Source organism: Bos indicus, chromosome 4 (assembly GCF_029378745.1).
Source record: "Bos indicus isolate NIAB-ARS_2022 breed Sahiwal x Tharparkar chromosome 4, NIAB-ARS_B.indTharparkar_mat_pri_1.0, whole genome shotgun sequence".
NCBI lineage: Eukaryota > Metazoa > Chordata > Mammalia > Artiodactyla > Bovidae > Bos > Bos indicus.
This window is the reverse complement of record NC_091763.1, coordinates 56,871,060-56,894,701: the sequence shown is the minus strand read 5'-3', so window position 1 is coordinate 56,894,701 and position 23,642 is coordinate 56,871,060. Positions and strand designations below refer to the sequence as shown.

At 38.6% G+C, this 23,642-nt stretch overlaps 1 protein-coding gene across 3 annotated transcripts in view; it reads right to left on the bottom strand.

Annotated features, from left to right (window-relative positions):
- Window positions 1-23,642, bottom strand: part of DOCK4 (dedicator of cytokinesis 4) — a 477,852-nt gene that overhangs the window by 46,874 nt on the left and 407,336 nt on the right. For 2 of the 3 annotated variants that reach the window (XM_070787253.1, XM_070787255.1), the window contains exons 32-38: window positions 22,651-22,736; window positions 17,564-17,590; window positions 17,326-17,421; window positions 16,405-16,465; window positions 12,175-12,268; window positions 2,861-3,009; window positions 552-638 (exon numbers count right to left, since the gene is read on the bottom strand). In XM_070787253.1, the coding sequence (XP_070643354.1) occupies window positions 552-638; window positions 2,861-3,009; window positions 12,175-12,268; window positions 16,405-16,465; window positions 17,326-17,421; window positions 17,564-17,590; window positions 22,651-22,736 (600 nt within the window). The remainder of the gene's footprint in view (window positions 1-551; window positions 639-2,860; window positions 3,010-12,174; window positions 12,269-16,404; window positions 16,466-17,325; window positions 17,422-17,563; window positions 17,591-22,650; window positions 22,737-23,642) is intronic. The other variant, XM_070787254.1, reaches the window with a different exon arrangement.

Here is a 23,642-nt window from a genome sequence, read left to right as displayed (position 1 = left end):
ACCCAAGCGAACTTTTTGGCTACCTCAATATAAAAGATTTGGTTTAGGGACACAGAATATTAAACTCCTTGAGCTCTTGGGTACTAAGACCTTGGTTTCAGTTTTAGCAAATAAAAACATTTCTGAAGCTAAAAATATTTGATACCTTCAGAAGTTAGCCCCTAAATCTTTCAAAATGCGTCAGCTAGCCATTTCTCCTATTTTACTGCACAGATTATGGGACTAAGAATGGAATATTACTGAGATTTGTGTGTGAGTGACAAGCTCTTCCAACAAAAAGTATTAATCCTGGGTTAAATGTTATATTTCAGATGTAGTGTTTAGAATAGATCAACAGCTTACGTTTTGCATATTAATCAAAAGCATCACACAGGTCAACATGCTATTTCTCTGGATAAATAGAGGAGTATGCTTCAGAGGAAAGGTATCTTTCAAAAGCTTTCTACAAGACACATCAAGACGATCACAAAGTTGACTTCCTAGCACCATGTGGGGAAGTTAATCTAAAAAAGGATTCCATAACCTGATTAGGATGCATGCAGGTACCTTACCCTCATCTTGCTCAGGTTTCTGTAATCATAGTAACTCTCGTACTGCTCTGCAATCTTCCGGCACAAGATGATGCCATTCTCCCAACACTGTGGACAAATGAATAACATAAATGTTAACAATCTCACGGCATTTACTAATTTCCACCCAGAGGTCAAGAGGGGACCGCTCTCAGATGATCAAGCCTTACTTCTTAAACTTTAAAACCTACCCTTAATAGTACCACTGCAATTTTAAGCATGAAAATAGCATGTAATTAACAAGTTCATTATTTAAAATATTTAGAGAGTTGAAAGTGATAACCTACAAATCATTAACATATGGTGCAAAAACAACGTTTCCTGGTATCATCTCAAAACTATTATCCTGAAGATGTGGCGTACACACACACATATACATTAGAATATTAGTCAACCATCAAAAAGAATGAAATAATGCCATTTGTAGCAACATGGGTGAACCTAAAGACTATCACGCTAAGTGAAGTAAGTCAAGGAAAGACAAACACCATATGATATCACTGTATATGGAATCTAAAATACAACCCATATCAACACATCTATGAGACAAAAACATACTCACAGACATGGAAAACATGTGGTTGCCAAGCAGGGGTGGGGAAGGAATGGATGGATGGATTGGGAGTTTGGGATTAACAGATGCAAACTAGTACATATAGGATGAATAAACAACAAGGTCCTATTGTGTGACACAGGGAACTATATCTGATATCCTGTGACAAACTGAAATGGACAAGAACATGAAAAAGAACATATATATGTACAGATGAGTCACTTCGCTGCACAGAAGAAATTAACACAACATTGTAAATCACTACACTTCAATAAAATGAAAAAAAAATAAAGTAATAATTTATAGTTAAAAAATAGACAAAACGATCATGCTGAAATAACTGCAATTCCACAATGGCCAAGCAGATGGATGAGCAGCCCCTCGGGGCTGGGATATGCGGAACTGCCACTGACCCCTAAGGTCCAATTATCCACAGCTGGCTCAGTGGATTCCTTGTTGGCCCAAGCATACTTGTAAACTCCAAGGGTCTAAGCCAGCTGGTTACTCTCAGCAGAAATGTAAAACTTCTTTGATCTAGCTCAGGTGTCTGCAAATTTTCCCACCAAACAGTAAATGCTTTAGGTGTTGTGGGCCATACAACCTTTGTCACCACTGCCATTAAACTATGAAAACATCCGCAGACACGCATGAGCTTGGCTGTGTTACAATAAAACTTTATTGACAACTGAAATATGAATTTCATATAATTTTCACAGGCCAAATACCATTCTTCTTTTTAGTTCTTTTCAGCATTTAAAAATGTAAAAGTGAGTCTTAGTTTGTGGGCTGAACTGAAACAGGCAGTGAACTGTTTGACCCATGGGCCATAGTCTCCAAGTCCTCATAAAGCACAGACTCCTGGGAATGGGCCAAGAGAGGTTCTGTAACAACTTATCTTACAGGTGGAAAGTTTACTGCAGGAGGACACAGAGGCATTTCTTTGCTATTAACGTAATGAACAGTATGTCAGTGTAGTTAGATAAATAATAGAAGAGGATAGGAAAGAAGCAATTCCCTTGCATCAAGTTTTTAGGAGTACCCAATTATGTTTTATAAAAGAATGACAGCCACTGGGTGTATTTTCATTTCCTGTTTAACCTTGGAACTTTGAAAGATATATTTAAATCTAAGACATGTATCACCAAAGCATCCAAGTGTTCAAATCAACTGGGGTCAGATTCACGTTTTTTTCCAAGAGCATTGCAAATCCTTGAAGAGGGAGCAGGTGGCAGGGAAGTGACATGCTGAATTGCTTTATTAGCTCAGGGAGGTTTTCAACACCCCATGGCAACTCTGAGTATATGACGGAATGTCATAAAATGCTGTAAATAAATTTAGTTTCATTTATTTCACCTTAAAAAAAAGTGGACTGGGACAGATTACTATGTGCCAATTTGGGGAGGTAGGGGAGGTGTGATAGTGGTTTTTCAGTTAATAAAATGCCTGGATGTTGAAACCTCTAGATGAGGGTCTCTCAAGATGGGGTTCAAGTTCATACACACTGGAATTTTCTGGAGTCCTTATTAAAATCGCAGAACCCCCTGGTGCAAGCCAGACCTACTCAATCAGAATTTGCAGGAGTGGGGCTTGGGAATCTTAATTTCAGTCAACTCTCAGGAGTTAATGCACACTGAAAATTTGAGGGCCCCCGCTTGAAGAGGTGGCCATCAATGAACTAGAAATAAAGGAGATGTGACAGTCACCTTGGGAAAGGACACAGGTGACTGGGGCCACTTACCTTGCCTCTGTCAAAGTTCTGGATGATGGCGAGGTGCAGGTGCTCCTTGCGCTGCCATTCCGTTTGCATGGGGTAGGTCAGGAACTCCCGGAGGGGCCGGTCAGACCATTCCAGCAGCTCATCATATAACAACAGCGTATATGCAGCCTCTGAAAGATAAGTGGGAAGGTGATGATCGAGACAGGACCCCAATGCAGCTGGTTCAGGACAAGCTGGATTAAGTACTTTTTTTCTGAATTTCACGATACTGAAGAACACATGTCCAGGACACATGCAACGGAAGGTGAATGAATGCGAAGCGCCCCGGGAGATGGAATTACCGGAGACTGTGTTTGATCTTTTGTTTCTCTTTGTCTTTCTCTCCTTCCCATCTATTTCCCCCACTACTGTTCATATGTACTGGCATAATAAAAATGTTTAAGGATAGCTCTGTAGCTGGTTCAAAATGTAGGGGAGACATGCTTTTGTTTGCTACATAGGTTCACTGGTAAATCCTTTGGCAGGGGACTATGGGTAGTTTCCATAGGGCATGCTTTGTTGTTGTTCAGTCACTCAGTCTTCTTCAGCCCTTTGTGACCACATGGACTGCAGCACGCCAGGCTTCCCTGTCCTTCACCGTCTCCTGGAGTTTGCTCACACTCATGTTCATTGAGTCGGTGATGCCATCCAACCATCTCATTCTGTGTCACCCCCTTCTCCTGCCATCAATTTTTCCCAGCATCAGATTATTTTCCAGTGAGTCAGCTCTTCACATCAGGTGGCCAAAGTTCTGAAGCTTCAGCATCAGTCCTTCCAATGAATATTCAGGATTGATTTCCTTTAGGATTGACTGGTTTGATCTCCTTGCTGTCCAAGGGACTCTCAACAGTCTTCTCCAACTCCACACTTTAAAAACATCAGCTCTTCAATGCTCAGCCTTCTTCATGGTCCAACTCTTACTTCCATACATGACTACTGGAAAAACCATAGCTTTGACTATATGGATCTTTGTTGGCAAAAAAGGGCATGCTTAAGAGACAAAAAATGATAGCTCATTTCTCTTGGCTAATAAAAGGCTGAAAAATGTGAAAGTGATACAGCAAGTCCCCTATATACAAATGAGTTCTGTTCTGCGAGTGTGTTCTTAAGTGTAATTTGTTCATAAGTCCACAAAGTTAGCCTAGGTACCCAACAAACACAATCAGCTTTATAGTGCTGTACTGTTATAGGTTTATAATACTTTTCACACAAATAACACATTAAAAAAACACAAAAAATAAAGAAAACCCTTTAAAGTGCAGTACCTTGAAAGTACAGTAGTATGGTACAACAGCTGGCACACAGGGGGCTGGCATTGAGTGAACAGGCAAGAAGAGTTACTCACTGAAGAAGGTATAGGAGGTGGGAGATGGCAGAGCTGAAGGATCATCAGCAATAGGAGACAGAGGGCAAGTTGCCATTTCACTCACGCTGACATTGATGGAACACACGTTCAGATCTTTGAAAGTTCAGAACTTGAAAGTTCGTATGTAGGGGACTTATTGTTTATGTGTGGGGGGGTATCAGGGTACAGACAGAATATGGAAGGGGAAAAGCTAGAGAAGAGTTCAGAGAAGAAAAACTTTTAAAATCTATTAATAACCAACAGAGAAAGGACCAGAAAGGGTAAAAGTATTGGGTAAGAGGAGTGTGCATGTGTGTGTGTGTGTGTGTGTGTGTGAGAGAGAGAGAGAACAAACTGTGTGGGCTGTGTACTCTGACACCCCCTCTGGCTGGCCCCACAAATCTTCAGTAATGGTTACTAAAGTCATGACATGTTTGGTGTAGGGGTGATTTCCTGGAGAAACATGTAAAGGGATGACATTCTATACACGTGTATAGAAATGGTGACCCACAGGCTTAAGCATGGTTGACAGGTAATGTATTTAGTAGGATACTTGCCATTCTGCAGGTCTCTTCTTTTCCTGAACCATAAATACGGCCAAATACATCAAGAATGGGAACCAGAATTCACTGTCCCTGATGAAAGACTATAATTTTTTTCACCTGACACTCTAACAGCCAACTTACTTACTAAACTGAATAAAATGATAAAACCCTTATGTTAGGTATCCATTTACCTACCATCCCCACACATGTCTGAAAAGACACAGTAGTAACTTTTAATACAATATCCATAAATGGTAATTCTTTTTCTTTACTTATTTGCTTTAAGGATAACTACACATAAGGCTCCTATGTGTACTGGAGCTCATGTGTACTGGAACTCACATGTTCCAGTACTGTGATCTGGCCATCTCAATGTATAAAATATAGTTGTGATGAGAAAGGCCTGGGTCACCATCACTATTCTCTTGTCTCTTAGGTTCTGGCTGTGTTTTCCTCTTTAATTATCTTTGGTGAGCTCAACCCAGTAACTTCAATGATTGCAGCAAAACTTTTCATCACCCACCAGCAGTCTCTTATTCCCCAGCATTCAGTGTGCAAGCTGTTATTAACATAAGTTTTCTTTAATGCAAGTGATCACATCACTCCCATGATTAAAACTAGTTAATGATTCTCAGTAACTATTAACAACAGAATGAATTTGGACTTCCTAAAGTGACACAGAAGCCTGCCCATGATCTGGTCCCTCCACTCACATTTTCCCAATGTCCCCACTTATGACGGGTAAGGACTGCTACTGTGAGCCTGCTACTGTCTCCCTAAAAAGCCTCCAGCCCCTCGACCCCATCATCACTTTTGCTGAATGAAACATGATGCATCCTGATCCAGAGGCGGCTGCCTGTCAGGGACACAGGCGCCTTCCACTGCATGGACACGGGACAGGCCCTTTCCTGGGGTGAGACGGACAGAGTGAATGTCTGCTGGAGGGTGTCGATTAATCGGTGGATGTAGAAGCAGCCAAATCTGTCACGACGTGGGTTGCCATGGAAGACTGCTTTGCAGGGGACAAGACAGACGATGATGATAACAAGATCATCAGAGCTGTACTGTATTTGAACAGCGTCCTCATTTTCCCTGAGGCCTCCTGAGATCACTTCCTAATCTTTAATTACCCACATACCCTTCTAATGCCAAGCATCTAAGAAAACCCCAAGGGCATCTTTGTTTTTCTGTCCACTCTTGCTCCTGTCACCTGAACAAACTAAGATTCCTCTCCCTTATCACACCAACCGACACCTGGGGTCCTTCACAGCCTGTTCCTTCAAGCCTTTAGCTGCTGAATAATTCCTATTTTCTTTTAATGACACAGCTCCAGAATGATCATCTTTGCCTCTCAGATTTCTCTTGTATCTCCCTGAGCTTTCAAAAAATATCCTTGAGACTAACCATGACACAGTGTAAAGGTGGAATAGTGAGTGGGGAGGCCAGAGGGAACCCCTTCCCACATCTCAGCTGCCCACAGGGAGGGACCGAAAAGGCGATGAAGGTGAAATTTACACAGAGAGAAAGTAGAGTGGTGGTGCCAGAGATGAGGAGAGGGGAAAATGGGAAGTTACTGTTTAATGTGTACAGGGTTTCAGACTGGGTGGATGAGAAGGTTCTGGAGATAGATGGTGGTGATGGTGGCCCAACAACATGGATGCACTTAATGGCCACTGAAGTGCACACTGAAAAATGGGTAAGATGGCAAATTTTATGTTATGTACATTTTGCGACAATAAATAAAAAGAAAAAAGTGGGGACTAATGAAGTGTTTCTAATCTGTAAACTGCTGTTCAAGTAACGTTTGCTCTGGGAAGGTCCAAGGGATGGCGGGAAGGTCGGGTGTGGGTGAGCTGCCCCTGAGAAGGGCGGGAAAAGAAGTAACCACTGGCGGGCTTTTTTGTTCAGTTCTTCTGTGTATTCTTGCCACCTTAATCTCTTCTGCTTCTGTTAGGTCCTTGCTGTTTCTGTCATTTACTGTATACATCTTTGCATGAAATGTTCCCTTGGTATCTCCAATATTCTTCAGGAAATCTCTAGTCTTTCCCATTTTATTGTTTTCCTCTATTTCTTTGCATTGTTCACTTAAGAAGGTTTTCTTATCTCCTTGCTATTCCCTGGATCTCTGCATGGCAGAAAGCAAAGAGAAACTAAAGAGCCTGTTGATGAAGGTGAAAGAGAGGGAAAAGGCTGGCTTAAAACTAAACATTCAAAAAACTAAGATCAAAGTATCCGGTCCCGTCACTTCATGGTACAGAGATGGGGAAAAAGTGAAAACAGTGGCAGATTTTATGTTCTTGGGCTCCAAAATCACTGCAGATGGAGACTGTAGCCATGAAACTAAAACATGCTTGCTCCTTGGATGAAAAGCTATGACATCCAAGACATCCAAAACCTAGACAGTGTGTTAAAAAGCAGAGACATCACTTTGCTGACAAGGGTCCGTTTAGTCAAAGCTACGGTTTTTCCAGTAGTCATGTATGGATGTGACAGTTGGACCATACAGAAGGCTGAGTATCAAAGAACCGATGCTTTCAAACTGTGGTGCTGGAGAAGACTCTTGAGAGTCCCTTGGACAGCAAGGAGATCAAACCAGTCAATCCTAAAGGAAATCAGCCCTGAATATTCACTGGAAGGACTGATGCTGAAACTGAAGCTTCAATACTTTGGCCATCAGATGTGAAGAGGTGACTCACTGGGAAAGAACCTGGTGCTGGGAAAGATTGATGGCAAGAGGAGAAGGGGGTGGACAGACGATGAGATAGTTGGATGGCATCATCAACTCAATGGACATGAATTTTGAGCAAACTCCAGGAGACAATGAAACATAGGGAAGCCTGGCGTGCTTCAGTCCATGGGGTCACAAAGAGTCAGACATGACTTAGTGAATGAACAACAACTGGCAGGCCAGCAGAGCAAGCTGACAGATGACCGAAGGGTGATGTGGGGAGGCGTGAAAACAAGTTACACCTGGAACAGAATTTGATTCCGGAAGATAAAGATGTATATCAGGGGTAAACGGTGTGTGTGAAGGAAACTGCAGAAAATTTTCATTAAAGGAAACGTATGCCTCTGAGGTGTCAGCAACAGACTACTGAGGTTTCTGGAACACATCAGCATATCGAAGATGTTTTATTACAATATGTTGCATGTTTATTCCTATGTATCTTTAGAAGACTGTATTGCATACTGAAAAGAGAAAGATGACTCACATCCAAAATTATGAACAATGTTTTTAAAAGTGTTTACAATTTTGAACAAAAGGCCATCATCACATAATTAAATATATGGGCCATCTCATTCCATCATTTTGAGAATTGTACAGGGAAGGTATCAATATGCAGAAAGAAGTAACACAGGATAAATGTGGAGATGAATCGTGCAATGGAGGGCATTGTCACAGAGGGCTGGAAAGGATTAAGCCACAAGAAACAAATCCTGTAAAGACAGAAGTTTTTCCATCAATTCCACTTTCTCCAAGGACCCACAAAAATGAGGACAGAGGAGAAATGAGTAAAATGTTATATGGGAGAAGAACTTATTTCTTATGACTTTGGGGAACATAAAAACTTCAAGCTTAGTAAACAAATTCAAGAAAACAAGATTTACACATTTTCAAAATATAAGGTGACAGATTTGGAGTTTCAGAAAACCAAAATATATCTGTTACATGTCTGCAAGAGCTTGTCCTCACTTCCCTCTCTCATTTCTTCTTTTTTTTTTTTTTAATGGGCTTCAAAATAAAGCACGTCTACTAGATTGTTTTCACAGATTAAAAAAACCAGGTTCACCATTTTTCTAATATTAGCTACAAACTACTTTCAAATGACTACTTAAACTTCTAGACAACAAAGTCAGCTAAAAAAATCTTAGTTTATTTAATCAAAACTATCAGGACATCTGTGTGAAGAGATACCGGGGCTTCCTTGGTGATTAAGGAATTAACAATATTAAAGGAGAAAAATCTGCTCTTGGGGTGTTAAAATCTGAATGCATTCTTAGTAATGCATTTATTTAAATCTCACTAGGCACTAATCTAAGAACTGAGAAGACTAAGAAGAAAATATCATCTCTGTCCTCAAGGAATTTACCTTCAACTAAAGATCTCTCAACCTACCTACCTCCCTACTTATCAACACACACACACACACACACACACACACACACATTTGTTATATAACTATGAATAAAATGATATGATAAGTACTTGAATGGAAATCTGAAAAAACTGCAATGGGAAAAGAGTAGAAAACATTAATTCAGCCCAAAGCTGGGGGTGCGAGTTGGTGAGGGAGAGAGAAGGAAGATAAAGACTTCATGGAAAAGATGATATAGGAGCTGGCTCTGAAGGATAAGAAGAAGGAACACAGTATTAGAGGTAAGCAAGAATACATTAGGCTGAATGGACAGGTGTTGTTTCAATTATGATGGGCCTTGAATAAAGACTTTGAGCTTTACTTTGCAGAAGACATGAATTGACAAAGTTACATCTAGAGAAGGGGGTGACAAAGTTTTCTCAAAGGATCAGACAGTCAATAATTTAGGCTTATAGGACATACAGTCTTTGTTGCAACTACTCAACTATGCCATTTGAGTGCTATAGCAACCATATACAATATGTAATTAAGTGGGTGTGGCTGGAGTTTTAATAAAACATTCTTTAAAAAATCAAATGACAGGGCTGCAGGTTGAAGTTTACTGATCCCTGCTCTAGTGAATAACGGGATAGTTAAGAAGCAGTCCAAGAGAGAGATAATGAAGGCCTGATTGAGGCAGTGAAACTGGAAACAATAAGAGAAAATATGGCTTTCATTTTTAGGAAGCAGAACCAACAGCACCTCATGAATGAGAGGTATCAAAGATATCATAAAGGTCTCCAGTCTGAGTCAAGAACTGGGAACTTTTAACTTTTAAGCGGTGCTCTTAGCTGATATAGTGGAACCGTAGCTAGAGGCATGCTTAAATCCTGGGAACATGAGCATCACTTCAGAAAGTGTTCCTTTACTCTTTCAAAGCTGGGGGAGGAACCAAGATTCAGGAGTTCCTTGGAAGAACAGTGTGCCAAAAGACTAAGATTTGTAATTTCTAAATCCAATTAAAGGGTTCTCATTCTGGTTAAGATGTAGTATGCACATTTTAGTGTATTTTTCTCACTGATTCACCTAAAAACCCAAGACAGAATATATAAAGCAACTATTGGAGAATTCTGAAAAGTAAATGAGAAGGCAGACAGAACAGGAGAATCAGTACTTAAAGGAGGATGACAGAGTGGTGAGCTCCTTGTTTTTACTTTTTTGCCTTTTGTATCTCCAGGCTTAGCCTTCCCTGTTTCATGTAACTTCGAATGGAAAACAGACAGAAAAAGCTCCTTTAGTCAGAGAACTGGGAGAAGGACCCTCTGTGGGAGTCCTTTCTATTCTTCTGGTCCACTCTGAGTCCCAGGAACAAAGCTGCAAACCCACACTGTGGCATCAGGGGCACTCACAGTGGCAGCAGTAGTGGCTTCCACTTTTCTATTTCCTTTCACTGCTTTCCCTCTACCAGGGAGGCTGATTATACATAGTAGATCATAGTGTGGAGGATCAAGTCTTGGCTCTGAGTACTCGGGCTCTGATTAAGCAAGAGTATCAGGAAAACGAGCCCTTGGGAGATGGTAAGACTGAGAAAGATCAGAGAGAACAAGGAGATGGAGAAAGGAATTTTTAAATTATGTGTATGTCTTCCTGGGCTCACCCTTAAGCTGTACATGTATAGAGTGAATCAGAATCAACATAACAAAGATTCTGATAAATGAACTACAGTATAGATAACTGTCCATGTCCCAGGCTCTCCCCAGGTGGCACACAAGCAGGAAAGACCACAAAAATGCAGCAAAGGCTTTGAAAACTAAACTGACCTTCAAAAGGTAACTCAGGACTTTAGGTCTGAACTTAGCTGGATTGATTTTTTGAGTATTTTAAGAAAACCCAGAATCTCACAATATTCAAAATGTCTGGGATACAATCCAAAATTACTTGACATTCAGAGAACCAGGAACACTAAATAAATCTCAAAGGGAAAAAGCAATTAACAGATGCCAACTCTAAGATGATTCAGTTTTTGAAATTATAGGCAAATACTATGAAACAGCTATTATAACCGTGTTACTTGAAGTAAAAGTGAACACTCGTGAAATGAGGAGAAAATACAAATTTTTGCAAAACTACTGAAGCTTTTAAAAATAGCTAAATAAACTTAGACAAATAATAAAAAATTAAAAAAATTAAAACTTCACTGGAAGGCCTCAGTAGTTGAATGGAAATAATAAAGAGCCAATGGACTTGAAAATGGATAAATGGAAATTATCCAATCTGAAAAACAGAAAGAATAAAAAAATTGAAACAAAAACCCCCAAAACAGCACCCCAGGAAATTATAGAACAATACCAAATGGTCTAACATCCATAAAACTGGAGTCCCAAAACAGAGAATCAGTGCAGAAAATATATTTGAATAAATAATGCCTGAAAGTTTCCCAAATTTGGTGAAAGAAATGTTGAGAGATCCAAGAGGCTCAGCAAACCCAACCAGGATAGATTAAAAAAAAAAAAAAAAAAAAAACCCATGCCGATATATATACCATAATTGAAGTGCTGAAAACCAAAGACAAAGTCTTAAAGGCAACCAGAGAAAATTACACATTACATACAGGGAACAATTTAAATGACTACAGCTCTCACCAAAAACAATGGAGGCCAGAAGAAAATAAAAGTTTTAAAGTACTGATGCGAAGACACTGTCCAACTGTACCCAGCAAACATTTCCTTCAGGGATGAAGGTAAAATAAAGATGAAGGACAACTAAGAGTTCTTCACTACTAGATCTGTTCTAAAAGAAATACTGTAACAAGTTCTGGAGGTTGAATGAAAATGTTAACAGAGGAAAACTGAGAATTTCATGAGTGAACAAAGAGCAACAGGAATGGTAAATATCTGAGTAAATATAATAGATAATTTTTATCCTCTTAAATTCTTCAAAATAGGTATGACTTAAAAATTATGACATTACCTGATGGAATTTTTCAATGTACATACATATATGCTTATGACTATTACAATGTACAGTGGGGAGGTTGTAAAGTTCCTATATTTAACTTGAAGTGGTGAAATACTAACTCTAAATAGACTGTGAAAATCTAGGTGTGTATTTTATAAACCATTCAAAAACCAATCCCAAAACCAACCCCTAAAAAACTATGCAGAGATATAGTAAAGAAAAAACAACATATATATTCCAGTTCTAAATTCCAATTTTAAAAGGAGAAATGGTTGAGTCTTCGGCTCTAGTTTAAAAAACAGAGGAATTATTATGTTTAATATAACAGTGACCAGCCCACTTCCCCCAACCCAAGTCAAAAGACACAATTACCTGTGAAATTCTGTGCTTTGACGTGCAGATCATAGAGTTTGTGGATGTAGCGTATATACATCTCTTCCTTGTTCAGTTCAGTCTTATAGAAGTTCTAAAAGACAAAAAAGAGTACAACTATGGATAACTTCTCAACGGTTAGGCTGGCAGGTATGTACCCTTTACTCGGCTTGAAGTTTCATGTCTTGAACCAAGAAAATAGACAAATTTTTCTATATAAATGTCTCACAAAATTAAGTAAGGGACACAGTCATATATATATACATTTTTTTTTGACATTTCTTTCCTTTTATTTTGGCTGTGCCACATGGCATGTGGAATCTTAGTCCCCTGACTAAGGATAGAACCCACACTCCCTGCATTGTTAGGGCAGTCTCAACCTTTGGACTGCCAGTCAAGGGCAAAACACAGTGATATATCTTTAATTCAACACTGTCTGTATTAAAAATTACCCATCAACAACTAGATAGGCTGGTAACTCCTGGGGGTATGTTATTACCCCTGATTCACATTTCTTTTGTTACTGTCTATCGTTTTTTGGTTAAGTTTAACTGCCAATGAACTAGTCTAAAAATTCAACTAAAATATTGAAAAGATGTAAGATATTAACCTATTTATTACATTTGATCACTGATAGTCAAAGGATAGTTTCTTTCATCTTAAAATTATTTTATGGTGAATTAAAGGTTTCCAGTTTACGACTACAACATAAAGGGATTTGTAAGAGGTTTTATTTCAAATTATTGTTACAAGGGTATGCTTACTGAAAATATTTGGTTTATGAAAACAAAGTATCTGGATCTTATTTAAACTTCTCTAAAATGTTTGAACATTCATCATAAAAAACTCAACTTTGACTTAACTGAACACATTATGTTGTCATTTTAAATGTTTATTTACAGGCCTCCACATCTATTTCTTTGTCATATTAGAAAGTATGTTAGTCCTCACTGAACTTAGTAAACATAGGAGTAAAAGTGTAAGAAGTTGGAATCCAGCAAAAGCGTGATGCTGTGAGGCTCTGTATAAGGCTCTTTCAGCGAGCAGATCACTGCAGATACTATGAAATCTCTGCTTACAGCCATCTGAACTACTATCATTACTATTGCTATTATTTTGACAGATGCTACTTGGTGTGTAGAATAAAAAATGAATAGTGATGGGGAGACAAATCTGTTGACTTGAAGGAGTAACAGGGAAAGGCCAGGAATTTTAAACATTTTTAAAGTTGATTAGCTAGAGAGGGCTTCGGTTACGGACCAAACTAGCCAGTGTGGCTGCTTAACTGTACTTGGGCATGAAGCCTGAGGGTCTCCTGTCAATGCACTTTGTGGCCACTACCTAATAGTATCCATTCTTCAATATGAGGACTCATCTAACTTCAAGAAGCTGACATGTAGTTGAACGCATTATAAAAAAATATTTCCTCCAATTTATACCATTATCCTTCCCCTTTCCTCTTGTGTCCTATATACCTTGGGTGGCACTAATCTTGAGTGGCTTCCCAGGTGGCACTAACGGTAAAGAACCCACCTGCCAATGCAGGAGACATAATAGACCTGGGTTCAGTTCTTGGGTTGGAAAGATCTCCAAGAAGAGGGCACAGCACCCTACTCCAGTATTCTTGCCTGGAGAATCCCATGGACAGAGGAGTTGGTAGGCTACAGTGTCCTATAGATCTTAGCATTCTTTAAAAAGCTAGTAAACAATGCTCTTCACATCTCTCTTATTATAATCAAAATAATTTTAATCAGCAAGAATTATTGTACCATAAACATAAATCTAACCACTCAATAGCAGACCTTTACATTATTAAGCAATGTTTTTTTTCCAATAGCTTTCTGGTAAGAAGCAAATTTCTTTGGGAACAAAATAAGTGATCATTCTGTAAATGAATAATAGGTCTTTAAAAAAAAAAAAGAAAGAAAGAAAAAATCTCTCAGTGAGCAGATGAGTCGCTTTCATGTATGTCTGGCAAAACTAGTGACAGAGAGAACAAAACAATAATTAATTTCCTAGTTTTAGTCATGTCAAAGATTACACATTTTACCAGTCTAATACTACCGTTTAACTCAGAGCTTGTAGAGAAAGTCAGAGTTCCTCTGAAGACATTCTGGAATTGATCTTTCCAAAGAGTTAAGAAAAATCTCCAGGAGGAAGTGAGTGATTAAAGAGAAGCATATTGCAGCTAGAAAACATCAAAAAACTTTCCATATGGAGTATAAGCTAAAAAGATTAGCTTCAGAGTTATATATTCGGTCCTTTAATAATAAGTATTCCTGTGCTAGTTGAAATGAAAGCAGTGTTCAAAGTGTTAGCATTTCCTATAAGGACTATTCTTGGTCAGGGCAAAACTAACAAGCTAGATTCTTTGTCTCATGTGAACACTGATGGGGGCCACTGATTTTATTGTCTCTGGCTTACTCCTACTGGGAAACTAGAGTAAACACATTTAGGTCAGAGTATTCAGTCTTTCATCTGAGGAAATGATATCTTCTGTTTATACCAGTTGAGGAAATGGACCCAGAGTCTACATTTAAGAGTGTACCTCTCAAGGTCACAGAGGGCGCTGTGAAAGCAGATGGAGACAATGGAAGATGAGTCCTTCAGGAAAAGGTAAAGGCTTTCCTTTAAGGTTATTTATGAGATTTCAGGCTTGGAGCTGGGGGAGAGCCAGGATTAAGGAGACAGACTGAGAAAACCTGAAGACGATAGAGCACTTGGCTTTTTTCCTCAAATATTGACGTACAAGCAGAGACATGGAAGATCAGGCTGAGGACCTTGACCATGGCCAAAGGCTGGCAAACAGTGGGGAAAGCACAGAAAGGAAATTTAGAAGTGGGAATGACTGTGCTCAAGGTTAGACATTAAGTGCTAAGGGGAGAGGTAATGGGCTGACCCCATGAGCTTAGCCTGACAGCCTGCAGGTTACTATTGGGTCTGATGATAAAAATTATAATTTTTTATAATTTTAAAAATTATAAGAGAAACTGCATAACAAGAGGTGGCCTGACAAAAGATGCTCAGGTCTCACTATTTTTAGCAACTGGTATCAGAGGTGGAATGTAACAATTAAATGCAAAAATGAGGAGGAAGTGGTAGGTATGGTTAAAAAAAAGGATAAAGTCATATACTCAGAGATGAACAGTATAGCGAGAAAAGAAATTAAGGAAAAAGATAGTCCTAAGAAAGTAAAAATTCTGAGCTCTGAAGAGGGACTGTGAGGGGGAATAAACAAAACAAACAAACCAAATCTGTTATCAATGAGCTAAGACAAGACAGAATCAGGTTGGGGAAAAAACAAAATTTTAAGGTGCAGGCAAATAGAGAACAAAAAGGCATGGATATAAGAGACTTGTGGATCAGAGTAAGAATTAGAATTGATTGTGCAAATACTTAGGATAGATGATGAGGTGTTATCTATTCTGCAAAATAAGAAAAAGGAACCATGATATACACAAATTTAGAACCAGAAGCAGTCACAGAGTATTCTTGTATTTTAAATGTGATCAATGTAAATTATTAAAAGCATCAATTTATCCTACACCAAAATTTGAAAAAGGAATGTAAATGTATAGTCCTTCTTTTGCTCTGTAGTGAGAATACCATTCTATTTGATAATTAGTTATGAGAACTTTCAGGGTAAACTTTGTGTTCCCAGAACTGTTCTGCTATAGCCTATTATCCTTACGATATTGATTTTTGTTTTCCAAAATTTCTTGTTTGGATGAGAAACTATATGGTTAGCCCAGTTATAGTCCAAATCTTAACCACAGATGGCTTTAATTTGCAAAGAAGCTACAGAGTGAAAATATGTGCGTTAAACAGGAAACTGTCATTTGTTCAGAAAGGAACATTAATATTTATTAAAATCTAGAATAAATATAAGCAGGGTAGAAAGGAACTGTTTACACAGAATTGAAAAGACCTTTTTCCAGGGACATCATCTTTTTTTCCTAGGAGAGCAACAAAGGACTTCAGGGCAGAAAAACAATACAACAGGGAGAAGCTGGCATCACCATGGGATCTTACAGTGGGTACTTTCTGCAACACTCGGGAGCTGAGAATTCTCTAGCATTTAATTCAAACTAAAGCAAAGAACACTTCTAAACTCTTCTAAGAAACACTCAGATACAGACACACTGCAGCAGAAAAACAAACAAAACATAGTATTTCTGAGAAAAAGCAAACATTAGAATGCAAGGAGGAAAAGGGAAATCATTGACTAACCAGGAGGCTCACGGTGCACCCAATCTTTTTGCCATCTACCTCGCCCATTTTCATGCAGTCCCTAAAAACAAGAAGAAAGAGTCAGAACTCAGAACTTCCTTCCTAAGGGCAAACACAGTTTGTTCTTTTAGGGGAAAAAAAGAAACTGTCAGAGACTAGAGGCTATTTGCAAGTTGCTTTGGATCAACGAGGCCAGAGCCCCAACAGGCTTGGGTTGAGGGGGCTGGTCAGACCCTCCCTGAGCACCAACGTGGCTGTAGATTTCACTTCCAGGTGGGCTGTGCCCTCTCTCAATAGAGAGGGGGTAAGGAAGAGGAGTTATGGTGTAAAAGTAAACAGTAAAAGTAACAGTAAAAGGTGTATCATAACACACCTTTTACTGGGCTGAAAAGGAGCCGGTAAGCCTGGCCATCAGCAGTAACAATGAGGCTTTTTTTCTTAAAATACCATGCATTTAAGTGGGATGACCTGCTTCAACAGCTTAGATCACTTCAAAATTAAAAAATCATGTCTCTGAAAGGTAACGGTGCGAGTTTCATTCCCTCTCTCCTTCTATAAGAAAGCAGCATGGTTATACAATTCTGTTACACTACCGTCACACTAAGATGAATAGGTCTGTTGGTTCTAATGGGTGAGTTTCAAAAACAGGAACAAAAGATTTCTTTAATAACAGGACTCTCTCAATTTATTAAAACTTTAAAAGAACTGCTGAAGAACCCAGAACAAAACATTAAAAAACAAACAAACAAAAAAAAAAAACAAGGAAGAAACTGAGCTAGCTAGTTAAAAGTCCGCTATTTTACTGCACAAGGTTCCATGGTCTGATTATCAGTTCTTTGAGTGATTAACTCAAGTGCAACTGTATTCTGACTCTTCAACTTCCTAACTGGAGCGCTGTGTATCTGAGAAACAGGGGCTTACCTGTAATCTAACAACCTCTCCATCAGCCGAGTTACAGTGGCGATTAAGGAAACGCCACTTTCTCTCCATGTTTCCCGCTCAATTTTCTTTAGTAGACTGGAAAAGAAAGAATCCAGGGCATTTTCAACATTTATTTTTATCAGTCACCATGACAACCGTTTTACTTTCATCAGTACCTTAAATGCCTTAGCAACCACCGCAACATCTCACAAGTAGCACAATGCAAACAATGTCTTACCTAGGATAGGGACCAAAGAGTGGAATTCTAATCCAGGAAGCATTGACAAAGCAAATTGATTTTCAGATTATCCAAGTCATCAAATACGAACACATGCATATAAATCATACTTTCAAAATATGCAAGCACCTCACAGCTCAAAGACATTGTTTCTTAGCTTCTCTCTTCCACTAATATTAGAGGCTTGTGCCTCCCCACAACAAACAACACTGAGAAAAGCAAAAACAGGAGTGCCTCAAAGTTTACTTTTAAGTAAGATCTTGCTTTAGTCACACAAAAATGTTTTCCTACCTCTCAGTGGAATGCATCTTCATCCAAGCAATTTTACTGCAATGCAACTGCTACAGGAAAATCCTTGTACAGACGGTATGACGTTTTGCGTTTTTTTCCTTTCACTTAACATTTGCCCACTCAATACATATTGTACTATCTGTGCACTCACTCAACAGTTTCATTCATTTTGTCATTAATCACCAAGGATTTTCTATGTGGTTGTTACAGCAGATGGATGACAAGTACTGAACCGCATCTCTCCTCCTACATTTTCCCCCTAATCTTAAGCACCTTGGAGCAGAGGCACTGCTATGTAAACACAAAACAATAACAATCATAATCATTAGGATCTCTTTTTACTTTCACTCCCACCTCTAGGCAAATTAACCATCTACTTGACAAAAGCCGTTTAAGATTGAACTTTCCCCAAAAGAAAAAAAGAAAGAACATAGGCATAACAACATGAGGATACTCTGTCCTCCTAAATTTAATGATGATTATTTCTAAAATCTTGTTTCCCTCTTATCCTAGTTTCACGAATAACAGAGAGAGAAGACATTTTTTTTCACAAGTACCATCTCAGACTAGCCTGTACTGTGCTTAGTAGGAAAAGAAGCTATTTTGTCAAAGTTTTCTTTTTTTTTTTTTTGGTCTTTGGCTATGTTCTCTCTCAATTGTCCTTCCTGCTCCCCCCACCTTCTTTTTGCCATTGCCATTCCAGTGCCCAGTCTTCTGTCTTGGCTTGTCATCTGGTGCCTAGGCATCCCTGATCATTTGTTTTTCTGGCTTATTCTGAACTGCTTCCTAAACTAAGGAGGGGGAGGAAGGGAGAGGGAACACATGAAGGGATGGAGCCTGCCCTGACTAATCCCCCAGGGAAAAGTCCCCTAGTTTGTTCTAAATGTGTTTTCTTTAAAAAAAAAAAAAAAAACCTCTGAAAAGCACCTGTTTCAAGCTTAAATGCCAAATTGGTATTGAACCAAGTACGCAAATGAAACTCTGCCTGCCAAAGCAAGGCAGGATGATGGAGAAATCTTCCCAAGTGACAGCCCACACCTCATATACTTTAGAGGCTGAAAAACACAGAACTCAAGTTAAGTAATAATTCTAAAAATAAATGGGAGACTTCTTTTATAGGCATGAGCTTCACTAACTTGCACAGCCTCTGGATGCAGTCAGAAATCAGAGCTACAGAATCCTCTTGTGAAAAGAAGCACAGCTCTGCAGAGCCTGCTGCCTTGACTAACCTGAGACTCAAATTATCAGGGCCAAGCCTAGAACCCAATTCATCTGCTTTCTTGCCCAGGATTATTCCTTCTGTGGGGAAGCTGGCCTTCCAAGCTTACTTGATACACCTGGACAAGGAGAGGCTATCAGATAAGAAGAGTCTTTCTAGATAACTTGGGTGACACTGGTCTATAATTTGGTCTATAACCATGCCAGTGTGTCCATGCTGAGTACACAGGGAACTCATCTAGTAACAGTGAAAGTTTCCTACTTTTTTTTTTTTTAAGGCAATAAGATGATGAATGGTTGCTACATAAACTAATGCACTAACTTTACATACATGTCACAAGAGCATAAATGATGCATCATTTCTTTATAACTTTTTTAAACCATTAAAAAAAACTGACATAGTTAACTTACAATGTTGTTAGTTTCAAGGGTACAGAAAAACGATTCAGATACATATATATATATACATATATATCTCCCTTTTTTTCTTTTCTATTATAGATTATTACAAGATATTGAATATAGCTCTCTGTGCTATACAATAGGTCCTTGCTGTTTATATATAGAAGTTCGTCTATGTTAATCCCAAACTCCTAATTTATCTCCCCACTACTCACTTCCTGGCTCCAAGGTGACTTTTTATTGCTAATGATAGGCAATTGGACTCCATGACAATGAGGAGCAACATAAATAACATCCTGCAGGACTATATACTTGCTCGTTAGGCTTTTCCCCTCTGACAGAATGAAGGGTGCAGAATTTGACCCTCAGTCTACCTTTCTCTCTGTCTTAATAGGATTGTGTGGAGGCCAACGCTTTATATACATAGGTAGCTCAGATGGTAAAGCATCTGCCTGCAATGTAGGAGACCTGGGTTTGATCTCTGGGTCAGGAAGATTCCCTGGAGAAGAGAATGGCAACCTACTCCAGTATTCTTGCATGGAGAATGCCAAGGACAGAGGAGCCTGGCGGGCTACAGTCTACAGGGTCGCAAAGAGTCGGACACGACTGAGCAACTTTCACTTCACTTCTTCACTTCAAATATATGTGTGTGTGTGTGTGTGTGTGTGTGTACAAAGCTCTATGAAATGATTTGGAGCCTTACTGAATTATTAGAGCAACATACAATAAAGCACAGTGGAGGACTGAGGTGGAGGTTACATCTTCCGGAAATCCCCTTTATAACCCCCGAGGCTGTCAGTACTCTGACTGTGTGCTCCAGCAGCACAGTCGCTGATGCACCCTCAGCCTCAGAAGACCACCAAGCACAGGGAGAGGCTCAATAAATGAAGCTGAATGAGTCAATGAAGTGGATGCAGGGAAGCAGAACTTCATTCTGATGCCTTATTCTGCGTATCTCATGGGAAGCGATGATCCACAATTTCAGCATTATCAAAACCAATAAACCCTGACCCTCATTTATTTCAAAAAGATGTAGTATGGGAAAATGAGGATAACATGAGGGTCAGGGAAAGATGAGTTCTTAGGAAGGACTGTACTATATAAATTTATAGTTTCATTCTAGGAGGCTATTTTGGCAAGCATATACTGCATTTTCAGGAAGCGGTGAGCTACTTTCAGCTTCTGAACAAATTTTAAGAAGTTTTAGACATGAATTACAGAGAAAAAATGAAAATCTGCACCACAATGGCATGTGTTCCCAATTCATAATGTGTGCAATGACACAGTGTGATTACCCTAATTCTTTGTGATTTCTATTGCCAAAAAAGCATTTGATTGTTTCCTGAAATATAGTTGGATTTTCCCTTTCTTTTCTGAGCCCAGGTAGTAATGACATTTAATTATCACTTTAGATTTTATTTATTCTCAATATGCTGATCATAAAAGTATTAAAGAGAAACATTTATAGTAAGATTTCTAGTGATATGCTAAACAATCAAGAAAAGAATAAAAATCTCCAGTGAATGAATCAGGGACCTTAAAATAGTCCTAATTATAGAGGCTTAATATTTTAATTATTGGTTTGATTTTAATGTCAAGGTACATCTTCTATTTCAAGGCCATATTTACACACAAGCAGTCCAAATTGCATGCTATCAGGCCTTTATTAAAGTAGATAAGAGGCACTACAGAGCTATGTGAGTGCTTATTAATCTTGTGGATTTATTATAAATAATTAATCACAAATCTCAAGAGATTCATTTCACCGAGTGCTTTCTCATTTTAGTTCTTTGTTCAAACCAAAGACTAGTAACGGAATTGAGAGTGGTTTTCAAAAGTAATTTATTATACTGGATGAGGTTTTAATCAGAATTCTTGCTAAACTCCAGCTGTCATGAAAGACAGATGCTTTGTACACTAGAATGAACGAGGGCTTGATGAATAATTATTAAAAGTTCCAGTTTAATTACAGTATCAGAAGAAAATGCCATTGTTCAGGATTCAGTACAAAGAATGTATTTTATCAGGTACTACCACCACAAGAGATCTGTATACCCCTTCTTGGTTTTTCCCTTCAATATAATTTTCTTAAAAGCATCAAGAATGATTTTAAATCAGCCACGTTTAAATCTATCAACCATTAATAATACTTTTCAACCCTATATATTAATATATCTACTGCTCTAAATTTATGATCATAAACGAATTACAGAGTTTTCTATCTGGCTATCAGTGCAAAAGCAGTAGTATTTAGTTTTAGATTTACTTGGTTGTAAATACAAGGAAAAGCATATTTTGTAATAGAAAAATATATTGCTAAATTGTTTCTGCACTTCTGAAAGACCTGCAAACATTTCCCAAGCACAATGAGCTGGTTCTTCCTTCAAAAAAAAACACTTCATAAGTAAAAAGGTTAGACAATGACTAAGAGCCTTAGAAAGCTGTAGAGAAGACAAGTGCTAGAATTAAAATCCTAAAGCACTGGAACCTTCTTAAGTGTTGTCTGTGGCCATTTTACACAGTGAATGACTACTCAGTACAGGCACTTCATCCTGGCACAGTGATCACAGTCTTACCTTAGTAAGGAAACCTCAAGTCTCCTTATAACACTCCATTACTTCTTTATCCTCCTTACAAATCCTAATCACAGAATCTACTAGAAATTATTTGCTTCTGTGATATTCTAGTAAGAAACATTTAGGAAGCAATTAATAATGCTGAATGAGCAATAAGTATTGCTGAATTAAATCAAGCGCTGAACAACAGATGCAAACTAGGTTAATTTTCCTACCAGCGAATCAGCCAAGGACATCTTGGAAAGCATTGCACACAAACACAACAATCACACCTCTATTCTGTTTTCCTCTCCCACTATCTACCCAATTGAAAATAATTATCTTGCAGCCCCAATTTTAAAATAATTAGTCATGAAAAGAGTGAGATTTGTTATGTAACACTTGTAACCTGTCCTAATCAGAGATTAACACAAGGAGATATGTCTAATCATCAACATAATAAGATCCATTCACCAGAGTTAAGCAATGATCCTTTATTTCACACTCCACAAAGACAAAGCACTCTGGGGAGACCCAAGCTGTCTTTGCAGCTCTCAGCTGCTTAGCACTGACACCCAAATTCCCCAAAAAGAATCAACTGGAGATACACATGTTACTCACATACTGTTGAAGAGCTCACGGTAGGTTTCATCGCCTTTGCCTTCGGACATCAGGCTGTCCAGTTTGTCAATGAGCTTGGCTTCCACCTGAAACAGACCCAAATGTTACTCCCTTTCTTTCCTTCTCACAAGAAGGATTTTCTAGGCACATGGAAACATATTTATTTCTGCAAGGGAAAAAGCCACAGTAAATTTTGTGAATTTATCAGCTGTGGTTAACCGAAGACACCCCTTTGGAATTCTAGGGGGCCAATTTAGATGCAGGAACATGGCTTCAAACTCCCGGTGGGGTAGTGTGTGCTGCCGCGAAAGACTTCTATTTGTTGATTCAAACACAAATGCCTGCAGCCCAGCTTAAATGTTTGAATTCTTTTTTTAGGAGCTGTAAAAACTGGCAAGTCTTTTTTGTTTTTTGCAAATCATGATATATATATACACACACACACACACAGACACACACACACACATACACATACATACATATAAGAACATCAGCAAACTACTATATCCACAAACATTCAGTTAAATCTTTGATGTGTTTTGTATCTATTTTCTTTCTCAAAACAGTTTGAGGTTGCACTAAATCTTTGCTGAAGTTGAGAATTTGTCCTAACCATGTACAGATGGTATTCTAAGTCAGCAATCAGCAGCATGAGACAGAAAGGACATATTTCCTGAAAACTGTAGTCAAAACATTTATATTTTTAAGAACATATATCCTTTAGGACTTCAGTATCAGGAAGGCAGAAATAAATATCCCATCATCTTTTGGAGACAGCAGAGGGGACAGAAAAGGAAGAATTTCTGCAAGGCCAGAGAGTTAACAACTAGCGGTATGGAGGGATATCTGACTTTGTCAAAGGACTGAGCACAATTATTTCCTTTGAATCAAATTTCAATAAATGGGTAAAGAGATAAGGTAAGAGAAGTGGGTTTTCCCCAATATAATTTTTAAATAGGCTTTCATTCACGTATTGACACTCCTGAAAATAA